This window comes from Sylvia atricapilla, chromosome 4 (assembly GCF_009819655.1).
Source record: "Sylvia atricapilla isolate bSylAtr1 chromosome 4, bSylAtr1.pri, whole genome shotgun sequence".
NCBI lineage: Eukaryota > Metazoa > Chordata > Aves > Passeriformes > Sylviidae > Sylvia > Sylvia atricapilla.
The window spans coordinates 49,729,752-49,750,460 of NC_089143.1; the positions used below are offsets into that span (position 1 = coordinate 49,729,752).

The 20,709-nt window shown below is 40.7% G+C and overlaps 2 protein-coding genes across 5 annotated transcripts in view; one reads left to right on the forward strand and one right to left on the reverse strand.

The window, feature by feature from the left end:
- MANBA (mannosidase beta) overlaps window positions 1–8,018 on the forward strand; it is a 52,191-nt gene extending 44,173 nt beyond the window's left edge. The window contains 5 exon segments of the mRNA XM_066317870.1: window positions 994–2,293; window positions 3,141–3,222; window positions 4,425–4,533; window positions 5,785–5,871; window positions 7,629–8,018. Of these exon segments, the coding sequence (XP_066173967.1) occupies window positions 994–1,218 (225 nt within the window). The 3' untranslated portion in view covers window positions 1,219–2,293; window positions 3,141–3,222; window positions 4,425–4,533; window positions 5,785–5,871; window positions 7,629–8,018.
- NFKB1 (nuclear factor kappa B subunit 1) overlaps window positions 6,130–20,709 on the reverse strand; it is a 47,256-nt gene continuing 32,676 nt past the window's right edge. For all 4 annotated transcript variants that reach the window (XM_066317869.1, XM_066317868.1, XM_066317867.1 and 1 more), the window contains exons 14-23: window positions 19,751–19,892; window positions 16,526–16,640; window positions 14,423–14,624; window positions 12,556–12,725; window positions 11,630–11,732; window positions 10,588–10,712; window positions 9,689–9,755; window positions 9,195–9,367; window positions 8,886–9,060; window positions 6,130–7,255 (exon numbers count right to left, since the gene is read on the reverse strand). In XM_066317869.1, coding sequence (XP_066173966.1) covers window positions 7,068–7,255; window positions 8,886–9,060; window positions 9,195–9,367; window positions 9,689–9,755; window positions 10,588–10,712; window positions 11,630–11,732; window positions 12,556–12,725; window positions 14,423–14,624; window positions 16,526–16,640; window positions 19,751–19,892 — 1,460 coding nt within the window. In that variant the 3' untranslated portion in view covers window positions 6,130–7,067. The remainder of the gene's footprint in view (window positions 7,256–8,885; window positions 9,061–9,194; window positions 9,368–9,688; window positions 9,756–10,587; window positions 10,713–11,629; window positions 11,733–12,555; window positions 12,726–14,422; window positions 14,625–16,525; window positions 16,641–19,750; window positions 19,893–20,709) is intronic.

A 20,709-nucleotide genomic window follows, 5' to 3' on the forward strand; every position in this document is an offset into this window, starting at 1 on the left:
AACTAGATAAATGCAAATGATCATTTTAAGATGATTTTAAAATGACCATTTTAAGAAATGCAGCTGTAATTTAAAAAATAACTGTTTTTGCAAGAGGCTGGTGTGTCTAAACTTAGTTACTAAAGACTAACTAGACTTCAATTGCATGCTAATCTAAGAGCTACTGTTCGTAGCACTGCTTTTTAAAAAGCATCAAAAGCATTAGTATTACTTCAGGAAGCAAAATGTATAGAGGATGTGTGCCTTTCCACAAAATGAATAGCATTGCTTTTTCTTGTAAAACTGGAACATGATGTCTGCACTGACTGTCATCTGTCCTCCTTTTATAGATGGTAATTGGTATTTGGAAGTTATGTGTCATAATCTTCATTACGGTGAATGCAGAGTGCTGCATGAAAATGCATCCTGGTTGGGATTTTAAGTCTCTCTGAGATTTAAGTACTAATAGAGCTTAAACTAAAACATACCTGACTTGATATTTTATGATTTTTTTATATTTTACTTAAAAAGTGTTAGGGCTTTGCTGCCATGATGCATTAAGGTGACATGCTTTCTGTCTTACTGGGATTTTACCATCTTTTGTTTCTGTGTATTTCTATTATGTGTATAATTGAAAGGCAAGTTCTTTTAGTAGATGTAAATGATCAGTTGAGTGAAGTGTTGGTGAAATAACAAATCTCTTTCAGTGCAGTAAGTATGGAATACCAGTACTATGTAGAAGTCAGATTACCTTTATTCAGTTATTCTCATAAGAAGATGAGAAAGTGATAATACTTCTTGGCATTTTTCCACAATCTCTAGTATTCTGTAGGGAAGCTCCAGTAACATTTGCAGTTTTGCATGATTCTTGCACATGAAGAATATTAATTTTGATCAAATGTGGTTGTTCAGCCTGTTTTACTGACATGCAGGTCTTTCCTGGTTTGGGTGTAACTGGGGTCTTCTTTATCACAATTTTTTTTTATAATACAGTTTTTTTTATTTCTCTTTCAGGCCTCTGTATCTCAACAAGATGATGTTTATGTTTTTGTTCTTCAGACCACTGCAGTTGCTCCGTTTGTTACTCTGGATGTAGGGAGTATAAAAGGCAGATTTAGTGATAATGGTTTCCTCATGACTGAGAAGAAGAAAATGGTTGTATTTTATCCTTGGGAACCTACCAGTGTTGAAGAACTAGAAAGTTCACTAATCTTGACCTCTCTACTGGATGTTGTCTGAGACTACTTCATTTTCTTCTAGATAAAGAGTGAAACAGGAGGAGAAAAAAATTAGAAAAATTTGACTGAAGTTGAAGTGATATACACTTTGAGTTGGCTGAAGAATATGCTCTCTATTCCTGTCATGTGAATTTTAACTGCTGGTTCAAAGTAAAGATACCAACAGCAAAGCTTACATGTAATATATGTGGTGTATTGAAAGCACATCCATATTTTTTTCTAGTTTCACTGTGCTGTGAGTGGAAATTCATTTTAGGATAACAGCAAGGTATGCTGGGGGCAAGGGAGAAGGAAGGACAGGGAGTGGAGCTGGGACTGCCTCCAGTAGGCCACCAAACCACTCCATGGGCAGGTGCTAAATATTTGTCTTGTCTGGCAGATGTGGTTTGAAATGCAGCTGGGATCTTGCTGGGGTTCCACAAGGATACTCTGTCCACCCAAACAACATTCTCATGCAAAGCAGAATCAGCATCACAACAGGTGGAGTTTGAAGGAGCTCTGCTGCTGATGGCTGAGAACGTTGGGTGCGGTAAAAGCAGCACTGGGCAATACTTGCTGGTGGTGTGGGGGGTCTGGAGCACGTGTGGAGGGAGCAGCTGTGTGTTCCATTGGAGAACTCAGAATGGGGGTCAGCTTCAGTTGTCATCAGTTTTAATGGGCAGAGAAAGGGGCATATAGACTGATGCTTTGGTGTTAACTAAAACTGCCATACTCCTGAGCAAGAGGAAAAACTTATAAATAAAAGGGAAATGATAAATGAGAGTTTTTTACAAATGCTTTATTGAGTCACCAAAACAACTAACTGCAGTTGCATCTGATTCAAAACTAGTTCTAGTTAAAACAAGACATGAAAACAATCAAAATATGGATGTGTATGTGCCAATGTTTATAGATCTTGTAAAATAAATAGGGAAAACGACAGTCATGAGTACAGCTTCATAAATGCAGGCAGTAACAAAGGAAATTAAAAAGTTATTCTGAGAGGCATCAGGGGCCAACAATACCAGAAAAATTCTTCAGGTTTTTGGTGTCCCGGAATCAAAGTGGAATCAAAGCAGAAAAACAGTCAATATAAGGTAAGAATGAAAAAATGTGGAGAAAATATTATTAATATGTACTGCTGCAGTGTGTTAGGAAAAGGGCAAATTTGTTGATGTCTTTCTCTTACACTGAAGGAGAAATGTCTCTTCCAGCAACATCTAGATCTGGCACTTAATAGTGTAAAATACATAAAACTTTGTAGGAATCACTTGTTTAAAGACAATCACGAGGCCTATCTGGAGGTTAATGATATTGTTAATCTCAGCATATGAGTGAAGTTTGAGATAGGTAGAAAAGAGCATTTGGATTGCTAGAAGCAAAACCCATTCATTAATTTGGGTAACTGTGACTTGTCACATTTTTTAGGCAAAATCATGAAAGAAATTATGTGGTACGTGATTAATAAGTGATGAAGTGGCTATGAAAATTAAGTCTACCAGCAAAGTTATATATAACAGCATTCTAATATTTTTTCACCTGTTGCTTTCTGCAATTACCAGATTGAATAGCAAGGTTTGGGCAATTTTTAAAATTATTGCTCTTTTTGAAGGTCAGGAGCTCCCTAAGGAGTAGATCCATTCTTTCTCTCTGAAAATCTTTAACTGAGCACTTGGTGCTGTTATGAAAGATTAGCAATTGTTTAAGCCAAATGCTTGAACTCAAACTAGAATTTAAAGCGGAAGGTAGACTTCCATTATTGTTTTAATATCCTTATATGTTCTTTTGGTTTCCTGGTGTTGTAGTAGGTGTGTATTTATAGAAGCTGTTCTCTTGCCATGCAGCAGCAGCTGTAACATGTGCTTTGGTTAACCATTTCCCCTTGGTACTTTTGCAATGCCATCCTGTGCTATACTTGGTTACATTGTTCTGTCTTTGTCTCAGATCGGGGCAGAGATAGGAAGGCAGCACTGCTCCCCTGCACCCCTGTGGACACACCCATCTTGCCAGCTGAGTGATGTTACAGGTACAGCAGCACCTGTATTGCCAGTTCTGTCTGATGGGGGTGTGGCAGCAGTAGAGGGGATTGGCCTTGTCAGTGTTCTTTCAGGGTGCTGCCTTGCAATGTCTTGTTAAGGACCAGTGAGTCACAATTGTGCTGATTTGTTTGCTCCTGAGTCCCTCTGGGCTGTTCTCCACTGATGGCAAAAGCAGCAGCCAGAATACCCCACAGCCGTAACAAATGCCCTTCCAGAACAAAACTTGAGAGCAGGTTTGGGAATAGCACTGTATGGTGTTGGCTAATCTCTTGTCCTAAAACCATTCTCTGGCTGAGATTTGGCTCCAACTCATTCTGGGCTTGCAGAGGCCATTCCGAGCTTTAGAGGGCACCTGTTCATACTTTCTGCCACACAAGGAAGGCTTATTTTGCTCCAGTTTATTGGAGCATGTCTTTGGAAGCTTTTTCATGTTCTGCATCTTCTTCAGGAAAGAAGCATGCAAATGTATCTAAAAAATGCACTCTAAGTAAGTGTTCATAGTTCTCTGTCAGTCTTTGTTGTTATCTGCCGTTTGCATACCTTATGGTCTGGGCAAATCTTTTGCCTTAGAGGCACATCTTTCTTCAGTACTTTTGCTTCTGTTAGTTCCCTTTTGGTTTTGGAGATGTGTAGCAGAGACCATTTCAGTGACTTGAAGCAGTGTCAGGAGCAGAGAAATAGGCCAGTGAATTTCTTATTTTGAGTACAGGAGAGCTGTACAAGCCAGCCTTTTTATTGTCAGAATCACTGTTTTCTTTCTTACCCACTTAGGGAACCAGGAACTCATGGTTTGAAACTTTTAGGACAGGTTTCAGTCCAAGAGTTGTGTTTACATAACTTTGTTTTCCAGTCAGATGTTACAAGGTAGCAAAACGAAAGCCCCAAATTCATTCAATTAGTGTAGAAAACCAAAACTTCAATGAAAAAAGCCATCTCTGTAAGTAGAGTCAGTCAGTCAGTGGAGACCTTTAAGTATCTGAACTAGTGCTCTTCTGCATTGTGCATATGGCAAGGGTGACTGGATGGCTGAAATCCTATAGCAGTTAGGTTTAAATGAGGCCATGGGAAACCTCTGCAGCCTTGGAAAAACATACTCCAGCCTTGGGTCTAAGTGGGACATCAGGCTGCTTCATAATGCTGAAGGGAGAAAGTCAACTCCTTGGTAATTAACTTTTGTCTTTTGCTGTAGGAATCTTTTGAAACCAGCAAAAGTTTGGACTGTGTCATTGGCCATTACTCTAGAACTGCTTTATTTCAAGATATGATAATCCAGAAACACCAGAAGCTGTAGATGGGGGGTGAGTATTGACCACTGCACCCTGAGCTAGCAAATGAGCACCACCATTCCTGTCATGTCACTTGGAGGAAACAAGGAGAGTGGCTCTTTTTTCTTAAATACATGAAAAAAGCATTTTACTTGCCCAGGCAAGGGAGAAAAGACAGTTCATACTCCACTACATGTAGGTAAGATCCTTATCCTTCCTGCAGTCCACAGAATCTCAGAATGCTGCCTACAGCTTCCCACTACCAGCGATTTCCAAGTTTGTAAATGCATGCCAAGATGATGCCAGGAAACATACAGCTGTAGCAGCCAATCTAAAATCAAGGGCACTTAAACTTTCTGAATAATTCATTTTACATCAAATGTAGAGATCCGAAGGGGTCTGTTGTTACTACTTTTCCTGCATTCCACAAGTTTCTGATGTTTATTACTGTAGTTGAGTAGCAGAATAACGGAGTGAGCTCTATTCCATGGCACATGCAGATTAAGTTTGGAAGTTTCTGTCTACAAGCCAGGTGTAGACAGATGCTCTCAGCTGTACTTTTCTATCTCTAAACAAAGGAAAAAAAAACCTAGAAGTATTAAAGCCTTTCTTATTAAATACATTGAAACTGAGAAGCTGCCAGACTGCCATTTAAAGCACTTCAATACACAGGGCCTGGGGGATCTGCTATGCATGATCACTAACCTGATAAACAGCTATTATGCAACATCTGGTAATGAACTGTTTTAAGGAAATATAGATCCAGGTGTCTTCTGGTGGTTTAAAAGCAGAGCTGGTCAGAACTAAAGCCAAAAGATATGAATAACAGCTAGGATGCCCCTGGTGACCTGCAGGATTGTAGAAACCTCAGTAAAAATCTCTGCAGTCCCCTGGGCTGTGCTGGAAATTCTGTGAAAGCAGGTTTGTTTTACTTAGACAGCAGCTCTCCTAGGGCTCAAAAAGTGCCTGCACTCCTGGAATATGAGAACCTTTGCCTGTTTCTATTAGAGCTGGAATACAAAGAGAATGCTGGAGAAGTACATTAATTGACCAAAAACCTATATGCCTTAGACACTGCCTAGATGATTATACATACAAGAAAGAAAGAATGGCACTTTTACTATTACTCATTTTCTCTGGAAGTAATTAAAGTTCTCAGTAATTCAGCTGGATTGTAAATTTAATTCAAAAGGTTTTTTTCATTACTCATAGTTTAATTCATTACAGCAAATAACCACTCTAAACATAACCATTCTCAAGGGTTATCTTGATTCATTTTCTCAGGAGTGACGCCCAAGTTACTGAAGACTGAGCTGAGCCAAGAACCACCCTGTCAACACTCCAGCTTTGTGCCACAAAAATTGCCTAGAAGTAAGTGACAATGGTACAATGCCCCTCTTGGCTTTTTCATCATGAACTCTGATGCCTGTTATGTTTATTTGGGTGGGCCAACATCAATGACAGGACACACGCCATCTCAGAATTGATGTCAGACAAGAAGAAACACTGCTCATGAGCACAGTTACTACAGGACATTCTAGGCAGCCCGAAGGAGAGCTGTCTCATCACAGGTTTGCTGAGACACTAAATAGTTGGTTTCAGTGTAAATGATTCTCTGCTGCCATAATGATGAGAACTAAAACAAGGCAGAGGCTTTAATCTCAAAGCACAGCTGCTCAGCAGTAGCTAATGGTCCTGCTCTCCCTCCATATAAGATACTTTAGCTTTAAGACAGTGGCTCACAACCTTTATTTTAGTGCTTGGAAATGAGCATGATCTTGTATCAATGCCTAAAACTGAGATGCTAAATCTTCAATACCTCTGCTTGAAAAGTAGTGTAAAAATCACAGAAGGCACAGACAGGAGAATTAATTTTGGGGTTTTATTAAAAAAGTAAAATAAAAATAAGCATTTAAAAAGCACGCTTTTTCAAAAAGTAACAGATATAAAAAGGACTATTTACAAGTAGGAAAATGCCAAACTTGAAAAAATTTTTGAATAAGAGGCACCAAAGTTAAGTTTAAATACATTATTTGAAATATACAAGATTCTTTTAGGATTCTCTTTTTTCCTCTAAATTGTCACTGTTGTGATTAAAGTAATAATTTTTCTTTGCCAGCTATTTTATAAGCTGTTTGCATGCAACTTTGCTGCAAAAATTATGAAGAGAGCAGCTAGGAACTGTACCCTCTGATTGCTCGTGTGCTTATTAACCTCTTTAGTAAGTTTGTATTATGCATTTACAACTTCTTTTTCATCTGTAAAAGAAAGTCCTCACAGAGCAGGAAAGCTCAGTCAGTCTTTCACAGCGTCCAGTCCTGTGTATTAATGCAGCAGTGGAGCCCTGGTTATTGTAAATGGCTTGTAAATGAACACAATTAAATGTACTTGAGGAAGGAAGCAGTGGCTAGGAGTCACATGCTGCAGTTGCCATTTGTTCAGGTTCAGGTGGGATTCTTCCAGTGCACTTTTGATTGTGAGTTCCCTTCCCTCGGGCCAGGATGACGCTGATGCAATTTGAAATGTCTCACTTGTTCCTGTAACTGCATTTTGCTAATTGCAGATCACTAGTCAGCTATGTAATTGCTTTGTCCTGAACTTTCATGTCCATAGCCCAGAGCCATTTTGCCAAGTGTTAGTGAGGGCTTGCTGTTCAGAGAGTCTGAGCAAGTGAAACTCAGCTTGCGGAAGGACGTCTCCACACCACTGTCACATGTGCTTTCGCTGTCTTGAAATCTGCTATTGTAGATCTCACCTGAGGGGCAGAGAAAAAGGAAATCATTTGTGTGCTTCAGCAAGGTTGCTTTAAGAAAAGTCTAAGGGATACAAACCAACAAGAGTTAAGCTCTTCTATAGGAAAATAACTCTAACATGAGGTATTATAATAGGAAAAGCTGTGCTGAATGTTTCCAGGCCACCAAATCTTGTGATCTGATGTACTGCTGGCAGAGATCAGCTTGCAGTTGGAGCTTGGTTGGGATGAGAAGCCTGGCACTAATTCTGGCACTGCACTGGGGTCAGGACTCTGCCCAACTGTGGCAGTCACAGGACAAAAGGTTCTCTGTACAGGAGTACAGCTCCAGCATGAGGCTCCTGAAACTTATAATTCATGTTATTTCAACTTACAGATTTACTTTTGAGACAAACACTTGAAGAGCTTTCATCTAGTAAGTGACCCTGAAATAAGAACAAGGCAGTAGCATCTATCACCTCTGCAGGATCCACAGGAGTGCCTGACTGCAAGAGCTGAAACTGAAGGTGCGATGTGGATCAGTGTGACTAAAAACAGTGATGGTGTCGTAAGAGTTCAGTCTTGTTTTTCTAAACAAACATCTTAAAATGAACAATGTGATGCCCTCCATTCTTGCTGCGGAGGGCGCAGAACCCCTCTTACCCTTCAAGATGAATCTAAAGGGGCAGTGTGGATACAAGCACATTTTTGGGTGGGTGTGAAGGTTTATTCCATGACTCACCAAATAGTTTTCTATAGAGAATAAACTGGCAATGTTGGACTGGAATGGAGTGACTGTGGTGTTTCTTTTTTTCTTACCAGAAATACCTACAGTATTTTTACACAGGGTTTAAGTTTCCACATTAGGCTACAGGCAGCACTACTGGTGTTTGAACAGGAAAAAACAAAGGTTTTTGTTCTTAAACCTGGCCAGGCCTGAACAGCCCTAATGACAAACTTCTCACAACCTTTCTTTTTCTCTTAGTAGAGTTTTCTGCTCAAAACCTCTGTAGGACCTTCATCACTGAAGATGCTCAGAACTCAACTGGACATAACATGGCCAACCTCATGTCATGTTCCACTGGCCCTGCTCTGAGCAGGTAGTTGGCCAGTAGGACTGCTTGGGGTTACACAGGACATGTAACCTAAGCCATCCCCAGTTTCTCTGCCTACAGAACGCTGGGCCATTTCTGACTGCTACACATGATGGAAGGAGAAATTTAATACTGAAGTTGTACTGAGTTTAGAAGCCCAAACCATTTTTATTTATCTAACTATGAGGAGGGGGGAAAAAAAATCAAAAGCTAATGGCACTTGTAAAACACCCAGGAGATAATTGCCTATATTCCCAGTACATCCAAGGCATTACCATTAGCAAATGGCAGGTGTCTGGTTTGAGCAAAGGGCAGCAGTATAATGAATACTGTGATGCAGGCATGCTGATTTATGGTCCATTTGTTCTCTCTTTCCAATGCCTAGCAAATGTCCATGATGGGAGGGGTCACACTGCAGTAAAATACTTCTGAAACCCGTAAGCAGGTGAAGCAGTCTGTGCAAGAAGGTGTGTAATCTATCAGCAGTCCTAGATAGAGTGGGGAAGGAGAACTGAAGAAAAGTCTTAAAAAAGCTCCTCATATTTTGCTGTCAATTTTACCTGTCTCTCCATTTGCAAAGGTGAGTGGTAATGATGGAACAGCTTCTGCTATACTGTTCTCCAGGGAAGATGGTCTGTGTGAGATGGACAGTGCTTCCTGAATTATTTTTACAGCTTCTGTGTGATCCATCTGTCTCAAAGCAGTGATCAGCTCTTGAATTGTACCACCAGAAACCTGAAAGAGCAGACATCAGACACTCAGCATCATCCAGGCTGGCTAAAACTGCAGGGCTGCACTGTCTCACTGTGCAGGAGGACAAGATTCTCCAGGTGTATTAATGTTCTTTATAACCTGTTACAGCACATTACCTCATAATTATCCAGAAGTGTCTTCGATGGGGAAGGGCTCAACCTAAAGGCATTATTAAGTATGCCAAGACCCAGTTTTTGTGCTAGGGTGGACCAGTTTTTAGTTGGATCAGGCAATTCCAAAAGTTTGTAAAGCTGCATCTTGGAATTTTCATTCAACTCTCTCAAATGTCCTGGGGAACAGAGAAATATGTTAGTTTATTACTTATACAAATCATGCACCAGTTCATTTTTAAGCAGAAACAAAGCCATACTGAAGACTATTTTAGAGTTCAGTCTCAGCATTTACAAATGTATTGCTGCAATACTGCAAATGTACTCCTTGTCTTTGAGACATCTTAAGGGAATCATGCTCATTCTGTGTGCAAGGGGCTGTGAGGGCACCTCTTCTCTCTCACCAGCTCAGTTACAAGCTGTTGCAGGGCAATGTCTTCTGCCACTACAGTTTCAGTACTCAATTATTAGAGATATTGTCAAGTCTTTATAGGTGTTACCTTGTGTGAGTAAGTCCTCCAAGACCACTGCTGACTCATAGGGTTTGCCATTTAATATGTCATACACCTAAGAGAATACATTCAAGTCAGTATTTAGGAGTATTTAGTGTCCATTAAGTTTCAGCAATGTTGTATAAAACCCTAATTTCATCTGTAAATCAGCATTCTTTTCCTCTCCCAGGCTCAGTATGACTAAGGATGCTGTAGAAAACCTGTGGCTAGACTTAAGGGAGAAATCTTGAGAAGTAATCTCCCTTTATTTTAAGCTGTGTCATCTGGCAACTACTTTCAAGACACAGAGGAAGTCTTGGAAGTAAATAAATGGCAGTAGCAGTGGCTAAGCAAGGAGCTGCTGCCTGTCTGCAACTAGTCATTTAAAACAAAGCCTGGGTTAGATTTTCACCTAAGGCTGGTACCACTCCCCAGCTCCAGATGATTAGAGATGCTGACTTCTTATCCATCACACTCACACCAAGTCAAATGTACAATAATCAGCTTAATCACTGTTTGGGTAGAACACAGGAGTGCATTTTCCCATCATACGCAGGCTGCAATTCTGAAGAACACTCAGCAAAGAAACCCACTGGAGAATGGGGGTTCAAACACAAGCTACCCACCCAGCTCAATACTTTCCCACACTGGAGACTGTAGTGCAGCTACTTAAAGAACTGCCTGATCATTTCTGTTCAGCAGCATTAGTCAGTTCAGTGGAGCTTTCTTCCAGTGCTGTTTCATCTGGGGAAGCTTTATGGCTGAATTAACTTAATTTTTGATGGCAAATTAGTTGAATTAATTGAAATAATTTTGGATGCAGTGAAAGGAGCTAGCTGAGAGCTGAACTACCCTTTACAATTAGAAAAAAAACCCAAAAAACCTAGAAGAGGAAACAGACCACATACCTCACAGTTGGCTGCCATATCCAGTGGTGTTGTTCCAGGCACAATCCCTTCATCATCATCTTCATCATCTTTCACATCATCTAGATCAAACAATGGCTCAAAGTTCTCAATGTGAGGATTTGCACCTGAAAAACAAGTGGGGGGGGAGGGAAGGGCTTCAAGTTGCTGGTCAATAATATTTAAAATATTCATTCTATGTACTGAATGGTGAATCAGCTAATTTAGCTTCTCCAGGTAAATTATACATTATATTAAGCTAGCAAGTATCTCTTTTTATCAGTTACATTTAAATGCTGTCACATCTCTGTACAATGCTACTCTCCATTATAAAGAGGGGAAAAAATGGACAAGCTGAGCCTTAGGGCCCAAAGAAAGATTGGTTGTATCAAATGATTTCCAGTCCCATTTTGCCTCACACAGCACAGCATGAATGTGAAGGGATAGTGTGGTGCTGCTTTTTAAGAGTGTCAGAGAAAGTGGGGCTGTTTTTAAAAGACCAAGCAGACAGTTTCAGCAATGGGAGGCCTGGGTTTCTGTTTCAAAAGAGAAAAATCCAATTTAAATACAATTGACAAAATGTTCCAATAAATATGCCAACCTAATTCTTCCAAAGTGACGGCACTAGGAAACACTAACAAGCTCATGCTTCAGTGATGATTTTTTTTGGCTTTTTGTTTCTAAAGCAGTATAATACTTCTACCAGATACATAAAAATATTTCTTCTCCACTTCTTCAGCTATAAAAGCTACAAAAGATACTCAAAAATCTTCCTGAAGTCCTCATGAGGTGTTTTTTTTGGTTTGGTTTTTTTTTTTTTTTACTAACATAATTTGCCTTTCTAGCCATTAGATGGTGCTGAAGAGTGATTAGTATAGCACCTCAGAGCAGGACTTTCTGAGGAAATTCAGGCCTTCTTGCTTTTAATATATGACTTCCTCCACCCATTTAACAAGTTCACTGGCACATTCTTTCCTGCTTGCAGCCTTCTAACTTGAATTGTCACTGTGAAAGAAAAGTCTCCAGCAAAGATCTGTTTCCATACCTGCTGCTTTGAGAACTGCTGCCAATTTTGTTGAGCCCCTTCCAGCTGCTATATGAAGTGGAGTTGTCCCATCATATGTAGTGCTGTCCACATCAGCATCACCCTATGTTTTTATTGAATGGAAAAAAAGAAAAGAAATCTGTACAATGCAGCTGCAGAGGCTCATGTCAGCATAAACACTGCTACTGTGCAAGTCAGCACCCATTCCATGCCTGGTTGCAAAAAATCTCTAATCGTTGCCTGAAAAGAAGGAATTGGAAAGTAACTACAACTGTCTGCATGCATAGAGTGGTAGTGTGCTCCAGTGTAAGAGCAGGAGGCACAGTGTGTATCTCCCAATACAACAGGTACATAAAAGCCACTTTGCATACACTGTAAAAGTTATACCATCTGATTGCCAATGGCCTTTGGAGTCTGAGTGGTGTGCACAGAATCCTGCCCTCCTGCTGCTCATCAGAAGAGCAGCCAGGCTGGTGGCACATCTATGCATGAACACAGAGGAAAGCTACACAACCAGCTGGAGCGTGTAGAATTAAGGATACCAGGCTCAAGGTGTTAGGATGAGACAAATATTTATAGATTACACAACTATGTATCTGTGCATGTCTCTATACATGTTCTATTTTACACAGAAGAAGGGATGAACTTGTTCATGGTAACTTCAGTGCCTGCCAGGACTACTCAGTGCAAATTACACATGGCATATGCAGTCACAAACTTCATATTCCTCAACTCAGGCAAAAGCTTCACCAGCAGTGCTGAACAAAACAGTGACATTACCAGTAACTTTGCCATTATACCAGTTCAAGTAATCTAGTTAATCAATAGGAACCTCCCCCTTCTGTTTTTCTGAAACACTCAAGGATTGTCAACAGCTTTTAAATATGTAATTGAAAAGACCTGGAAGAAAGAAATTGTGCCCTTACCTCAAGCAAAAGGCAGCCTGCCAAGGGGATGTTCTCTTGTTCAACAGCCAAATGCAGTGCAGTTCGTCCAGATTTTTGTTCCTGAGCATTGATGTTAACTCCAGCAGCAATCAGCTGTTTGAGGCAGGACATGCTATTTGCCATCACCACCATGTGAATTGCACTGAGACCTACACAAAACAAAACCCATCCATCATCTGCATTAATATTTCTAAAATTCAGAAACATCAGAGTAATGAGTTTCAAAGTGAGAAAATTGTAAAATGAGTTACAGTTACTGTAGTTACCTGAGCAGAAGTAACATATTTTGCCTGCTTATACACTAAAAGATGATAGAATCATAGAATTGTTTGGGTTGGAAAGGACCTCAAAGATCATCTAGTTCCACCTCAGTCCTGCCATGGGCAGGGACACTTTAAACCAGACCAAGCTGCTCAAACACCCAACCAAACTGGCCTAGAAGCTACTTTCAGGAATCCACCCACAGCTTGTCTGGGCAACCTCTTCCAGTGTCACAGCATCCTCACAGTTCCATCCTTCCATCCTCACAGTGAGGCCTTTCTGTCTTGTATCTGATCTAAACCCACCCTCTGTCAGTTTAAAGCCTTGTCCTATCCCTACACGTCCTCATAAAACACCTCTTTCCAGCTTTCTTCTTAGTCCCCTTTAGGTACTGGAGGTTGCTGTAAGGTCTCCTTGGAGACTTTTCTTCTCCAGGCTGAACAGCCCCAGCTCTCCCAGCCTGTCTGCAGAGGAGAGATGTTAAAGCACTCTGAGCATCCTCATGCTCTCCTCTGCTCCAACAAGCCTATGTCCTTCTTATTTATGCTGGGGGCCCCAGACCCGACGGGAGTACTCCAGGTGGAGGCTCAGGATGAAGTTAATGGTGTTAATAAATATGTTCTTTGTGCATAAATTTAAACTTGGCGAGTCAAAACCATGCAAGAAAAACAAAATCAGGTTACAAGGTGGAACAGAAGGCAAGAACTAAAGAGCTCACCTAGAGCATCTTTTTGCTTCAAGAGAATAGCCTTAAAAAGAAAATCTGCATCTTGGTACTAAAGAAACAAGTACCCCATAGTGGCCTCATCTGCTAGTGATTGTCTCTTCTAGAAAATGGTCCAAAGAGTAAGTAGTGTATTTTAGTATAATCCTCCTGTAAGGTCACGGTAACCTGACACCTCAAGAATACCTGAACCACAAAGATAATAATAAATAATTTTTATTTAAAAACCAACCAACAAGCCAACCCCCAACCAAAAAAATCCTCTCTCTCTGAAGAACTGAACACAGTTTTTTGAATCCACAATGACAATTTTAGGTCAGACATTTTACAATCTATTAGAGCAGGAGTACTAAATTGAAGTCCCCTGTGCATTGAAAAATGGGAGAACTGTCTCTTTGTGGTTATTTTAAAGGCTCTAATTCAGTATGGTAACAAAGTATGAAACTCAATACTAGTCCTGAAACTTTTTAAGGGGATTAAATCCTGAAAATTTTAAGGGGATTTCACTCACTAGACAGGAGGAAACATTTTTTTCTGAGGCTTTTTTTTGAAAACCAAAGGTGGCATAAGGAATAAGATGAACACAGTGCTTGAGGTTCTGTGAGATTGAAGAGAATGTACCGTGACAAAAATTCAAATCCATACTGTGTCACGTGACGATTATGAATCTTTCTGTTCTGACACACCTGTGTTCTCTCATCTGTGCCTGCAGGCATATAAAAACCAAGGGCAGCATATGCAAAGTGGGGAAAGATGTTATTTTCAGAGTCTATATCTACCTGTGTGGCAACATGGTGTTGGCAGGAATTGTGGTGTGTTTGATGAAGGGGAGTGTAAAATACAGCCATTATCTTTCCATACCTTCGCCATTGGGGAGGTTGACCATTGGAGATACCTTCTCATGCCTGAGGAGCAGACTCAAAATCTTGTCATCTCCTTCAGCAGCAGCTAAATGTAAGACAGAATTGCCATGGCGATCCAGAAGGCTGACATCTGCCCCAGCCTTCAGCAAGTCTTCCACCACCTTTGCCTGCTTTGTGATTACTGCCAGATGCAGGGGGGTCTGCAAGTGACAGAAGCAAGCCATGAGAAGAAAAGTAACAGCTGCACATCACTTGTACAGAAATCTCTGAAACCCATAAAAGCTCCTAGCGTGAGAAGACTACACATATGCAAGCTTTTAGTTTGTTGGCTTTGGAGAGGTGTAACTTCTTTTCTACTGAATACTACAAATAGTGTTTCTACTTACTGGAAATAAAAGCTGTCTTGCCAATGTCAGCAGTTGGACTTTGGGAGGAACAAAGATGTTGCCTACTGTATAAGCCAGGGCACTGACCTGGCTATTTGAGCATTGCAGTGCAAGGGACTCGGGAAATGAGATAATCCCTATGCCCCCCACACACTGCAACCCTGCTTCCACAGCTGCCCCATCACCAAGCTCATTTTGCTCCTGAATCAGAGATTTGCAGCCATGGGCACGGGAGCTCCTTATCCCTCAAAATGGCTGCACAGAAAAGAGGAAAATGCTGCAGATCTGTGCACTTGTCAAACTGCAGAGCAATTGTGCATTTATGTTATGTGTGTTGAAGTAGCTGATCGCATTTGCACATTCCCCATTTTTGTGCACCTGCAGCACTAAGCAATGCTCAGGCTGAGAGGTTTTGGGACATTCCAAAGGTTGGTTGCATACTGCATTCTTGTCAGTTCTGAGCAGCATCACACAATATACACATGCATGTATTTAAACAGTAAGAATTCTAGTGAGGTCTGGGAAATGCTATTTCCAATAGTAAAATAATTTAAAAAATGAATAAGATTCCATATCTAGATTATATTAACTGAGCACTTTACAAGAAGACTCAAATCCAGCTCTGCACAATAAGCTTGTGTTTGTCAATAGATTCGTCAACACATTTGCAATTAATAACTGCATCTATAGGGTATATGTCAGCTTTCAGAATATCTGTAGAGAAAGAAAATTCTAGCCCAAGCCTACATTCTCTTCCATCAATGGCTTAAGGTTTAAGTTGAAGGTATGAAGAGCTGTAGAGATTGTGGTAGTCAGGGATTTATTTCCTGTGCAGAGCCCAGCTTTGCTTCTTGTTTTTGTTAAACGCAGGGCACAGAATTCAATTCAGAATCTTCTGCTTACTTTCAGCAGACTCCACATTTCAAACTTGCTTTATAAGAACATAAAAATGTGAAGGAAAACAAAGTCAAACTAAACCTTCACGGACTACCTGAATGGAATTAAAACCTGCCTTTACTGTTCACAGCAAAACAAATGACACAAGTGTCAGAGTGCTGGTCAGTGGTGTGCACAATCTCTTTAAAAGAGATTCTTTTCCAGGCAGGTTCCCACAGCTCTTTTTAAAACTCAAGTTACAATACAAACAGGCCGGACTATAGTTAAAGAGACAGAACTGCCTGCCAGTTCTTTTCCCTCTAGGGTAAAAGACAAGGGCATGGGCTTTTCTCAGTTACCGCAGAAATGAAAAGGAAATCTTGTTGCTCACGTGATGGGCACAAATACAATTTGGGCTGTAAGAAGGGCATAGGTTATTATGGCTTCCACATGTGCCTACAGATAACTGATGACGCAGGAACTGACTCATGATCCCAAGTTAACCAGTGTCAGAAAGGTCAGAGAAGCCCAGAGCTGGCACACTGTGATCCATACCTCTGGTTTAGTAACAGAGAAGCCAAATACTGAAGCCATGAACTGAAAAATTTGCTCTTTTTGGCCTGTTCCACAGTTAACCCATGGAGACACTTGCTACCATCAAAGAGAGTTATGGACTAAACCAGTGAAAAAATGCTCTCTTTCCTCCACAACCTTAAAATGTATCCTTGTTTCTAAACTTGTTTGCATCAGTCTGATCTCTTCCCACAGACAGCAAGTTGTGCAATTTCGTTTTTACTGACTGAACAATTAGCAGCACTTATACCCCCCCAGCTGCGCACCTGATAGAGGTCATTTCTCATGTTAATGATGGCATTGTAATTCAAATCGGGCATAACTTCCAAGAGGTTTTTCACCAGCTCAGTATGAAGGTGGATAATTGCTAAATGAAGGACACTGAAACAAACAAAAAGCAGATTAACAAATTCATACTGTTTTCAAATTTATTGCAGAAGTTTCAAGACTTTGCTGTAGATCTGACTGCATTCTGATAAAAATACTTGAGTATTAGAGGTGATTCCAGCACTGAGTACCAACACCTAAAATGAATCCCAACACTAAAAAAAGCAGGTCAGAAGGTAACTGTTTAATCTTTCAATCACAAAAGCAAACTCAGTATGGCTTTTGCTGGCCCTCAGCATCACTTTACTACTAGGTGAATATACAAAATGTGTGGCAGAAAACAATTGTTTCAGAAATCCTCAGATTCTCTGCTGGTTTGCTGTTTTTTCATATTTTGAATTATGCAGCAGATAATCACTTCTTACTGTCAAAACCTTCCTGCAGAATTTCCACAAGCCTCTCTGCTACCAAAGCAGATTTTCCCTTGGGGGTTTCCCCAGATCTGTGGGTTTTTCTTTATTTCGTTTTCAAACAGAAAAGTGACTAAGGACTCAGGCCTTAGTGACTAACAACCACAGGATTTGCAGCAGTGGGCAGAGGCATCATGCCAGTAAATTTTGTCACCGAGTGATTGCACAGCAATACACTTTACTTCTACTGGGTTAATGCAACCCCCTTCCTGTGCTCTTCTCCAAAGGCAGGTCCCTCATCACCAGCCTGAGTGGCTGGATGTGCAACATGGCATCAGAAAAAAGCAAGTTGTGAATCCCATCACTCCTGTCCCACAGAGCTCCATTTGCCTTGCTACCCTACGACTTCATTTGAAAATCATGCCCTTTGTTTTGAAACATATCCTGCCAAGCACTTCCCTGGCGGGTGCTGGTCAACTTATAGACTCATAATTTTTGCAAGTTGCTGCTGACACAAAATAATATCAACACAGGACACGTGGTTTGTCTGTTATGCCACTCCAGAAATACCTGAAGAGTCTCAGATACACACTTTTTTCAGAAAAATTAAAAGAAGTGCCATTGCCGTTTAGGGCAAGGAGTCATCCTGAAACTGACACAGACAGCAGTCAAAAGCAAAGATATTTTAAAAAGCAGAAAAAGATAATTTACAAACCAAACTCATCCTAAAAGGGTGTTTTTTTATTGATTCTCTGTATTGCCACTGGAAGTATCATGGCACCTTCCCTCCTTCAACTCCCCAGTGCTGTTCAAACAGTCCCACCATTACTGGAAAAGTGCTCTTCCTCTGCTCTGATAGATGCTTTTTATTATGCTCTGTATTGTGCTGACATTTTATTTCCAAATCTCACTACAGAAACACATTTGTTCGACTGCTTTTAGCTCTCCCTTCAGCAGCAAGTATTTTAATTTTACTCTACCATTATGTGTGATGCTGCTGGCGAGGCCACTAAAGGTCACTTCCATTTCTTAAACATTCCTACACGAAAAACTGCATTTGAGCACCACTGTAGAGCCATCAGATATCTACAGAGCAGTGGTACTGGTACAAAAACAGTTACAGCCTGTGTTACTGAGTGTCCACTGTAAATATACACTAATCACAGGTTGCTGGGTTCTGTCTCAAAGCCATAAATTGTTGACAGTAAAGTTTTTTTAAAGGCTTAAGCAAAAACTTCCTTGTTGTCATATAATTATAATGATGAAAGTGAAAATCAGGGCAATTTATTAATTAATTTTGACCTTTTTCTTCTTCCCCAAGAGAGCTGGAAGATAATCACTTCGCTTTGTTAAAAAGTTGTGAAGTAATGCATATTATGTATATTATGCTCACAAAATAAAGGCAACGTGAACTTGAGCCTCACATCCTTGCAGTCACTTCTTGATCCAGCGAGGAAGCAACTATTTATTGTCATTCTAAAAGGTATTTTAACTTAGTTAAAATGCCCTGCAAGTCTAAATCTGAGGAGTACCTTTTTGATATTTAAATGCAGGTCCTACTTGCTCAATATTCCTCTAACATCCCCCCCTCCTTTTTTTTTTAACACAGAAGCTGTACTGTCCATAGCGCTTGCAGATTTTGTTGCTAGCTCCCACCTTGTTCACACTCCTGCTTATCTCAAAGCAGACATTAGGTTTCCAGTTTGAAAGCAAAGCTGGCAAAGTTGCTCCCTCTGATTTGTGCAGTCCACCATCTGTAATCTGAGGCCTATTTTCACTGAAAATGGAGTGAAAGTAGTAACCTCTATCATAGTAATTGAACAGTGGGACACAGGTCTCGGTCACTTGCAACTTTCCTTCTAGCTGGACACCTTGAGACTTATCTGGCTTCTACTGTTCAGAACACTACAATTTAAGGAAATGCAGGTGATTGCACAGGGCCTGCCAGCTAAAAAGTGAGTATGTGATAGTGTAACTTGCTTATTCAAGAGATTATATTTGATTGTTCAGAGCTGCTTCTGCTGAATTTCATTTTAAATAACTACTGATCATTAGTTCCTCACAATACTTCACTCTGAGTTCCACAGAATCTGCGTGGCTGTAGAGGAACAAAGTGGATTTCCACTCCAGCTCATATTACTGAAGGACTGATATGCAAATATTAGCAGCCAAGTCTGCCACAAACATCTGTGCAATCCCTTGGAAGACAACAGTAGAGTACAGTACAGGTGTAAGCAAGAGGAAAATAATGTCCTCTGGAAAGAATTTGGTGTCAGTGGGAGAAATGTGGTATGGACCCTCCAGCTATTGTTTCTACATCTCCGGGTGAATCTCTTACTCAAAGCATCCTATGAAGACTTAAGGACTTGCATGGAATGAAAAGCAGGGCACTCTCCTTCAGCACCAAGCTGAGGATGCCCATACACCGTGTATCATTTTGCAAGCACAGCAAATCCTGCTTGATCAAGATTTTAAGTAAAAGAGGGCAAAGAAACTCAAACTGACAACATGCTCAACATACCCTCAATGATTACTTTCTGACAGGTACTGGATCAATGAAGTTTATGGTGTACATGCCTTCTTTGCAAATGAAACAAAAGTGTCTAAATCTCAGCTATACCTCTCCCAAACAGCAGAAAAGAGAAATGGTGCCATCAGTGATTGGCACCCATGAGGGACAGAACAAATTGACTACCCCATTCTGCCCTCAAAGCCATTGGTTTCAACCCAGCAAGTGCAGTGTGGTCAACTCACTTGTCCCCATTATCATCCTGGACAGCGGTGAGATGGCGCTGAGCTGCCAACAGCATCTTCACATCTCCAGTTACAGCATAATCGAAGAGGGCGTTGCAATGGCGCCTGGCAAGCTGCATGGCCTTCTCCAGGAACAGGGCATCTGCAACACAAAGTTTCCTCTTCATCAGCTTGGTTTTATTCCCCTGGAACACCACCTACTTTTGACAGGCATTTGTGCTGCCACAGAAATACAAAGTGCAGACCACCAAGCATTATTCACTGCTTCACTGAGATGGTTGCTAATTACTTCTGAGAGGTAAGGACAGAGGGAATGAATGCCTGGGAAGGAAAACTAGGGGCATGCTGAGCATTCAGACAGCAGGAACCCTGAGAACAGCCAAATTTGGAAGCTCCCTCTGGTTTCACTGGCACTGAATTAACAGCACTGATGTGCAGTTGTGTGTAATGAGACAAAAGAAGCAGAACTTGGATCTGGAACTTGCAGGTCTGAGCAGTTACGCCTTGAGGAGGCTGAGGCACACCCATCGAATATTGCAGAGAAGCTCAGAGAAAAGCTATGGAATAAATGCAGGGCTTTGCACTCTGACTCAAATCATGCAGTCTGGCCTGCTTTACACCAGTGGCACAGAGAGTCTGTTCTGTTTGAAACATTGCATTTTTTACAATGCTTAGCATTTGTATCCTGATTTTAGAATTATAAATGAATAGCCACTGAGATTTCAAAAGCAGAAGTTGTCATGGCAGGGAGGCAAAAGGGAGAAAGGGAAGAAAAGAAACTCATTTGTGGAAAAAAGTAACTCTAGCTGCTCTGTCAATACTTTTGTGGGTCTGTATCAGCAAGAAACTAGTGAAAATGAAACAGGATGAACTCTGAAACTACAGTGTCATTCTGTGAAGCAGTATCATCTGAAAACTGCTGTATCTTGAACAGTTTCATACTTCTATAAAACCTTGTA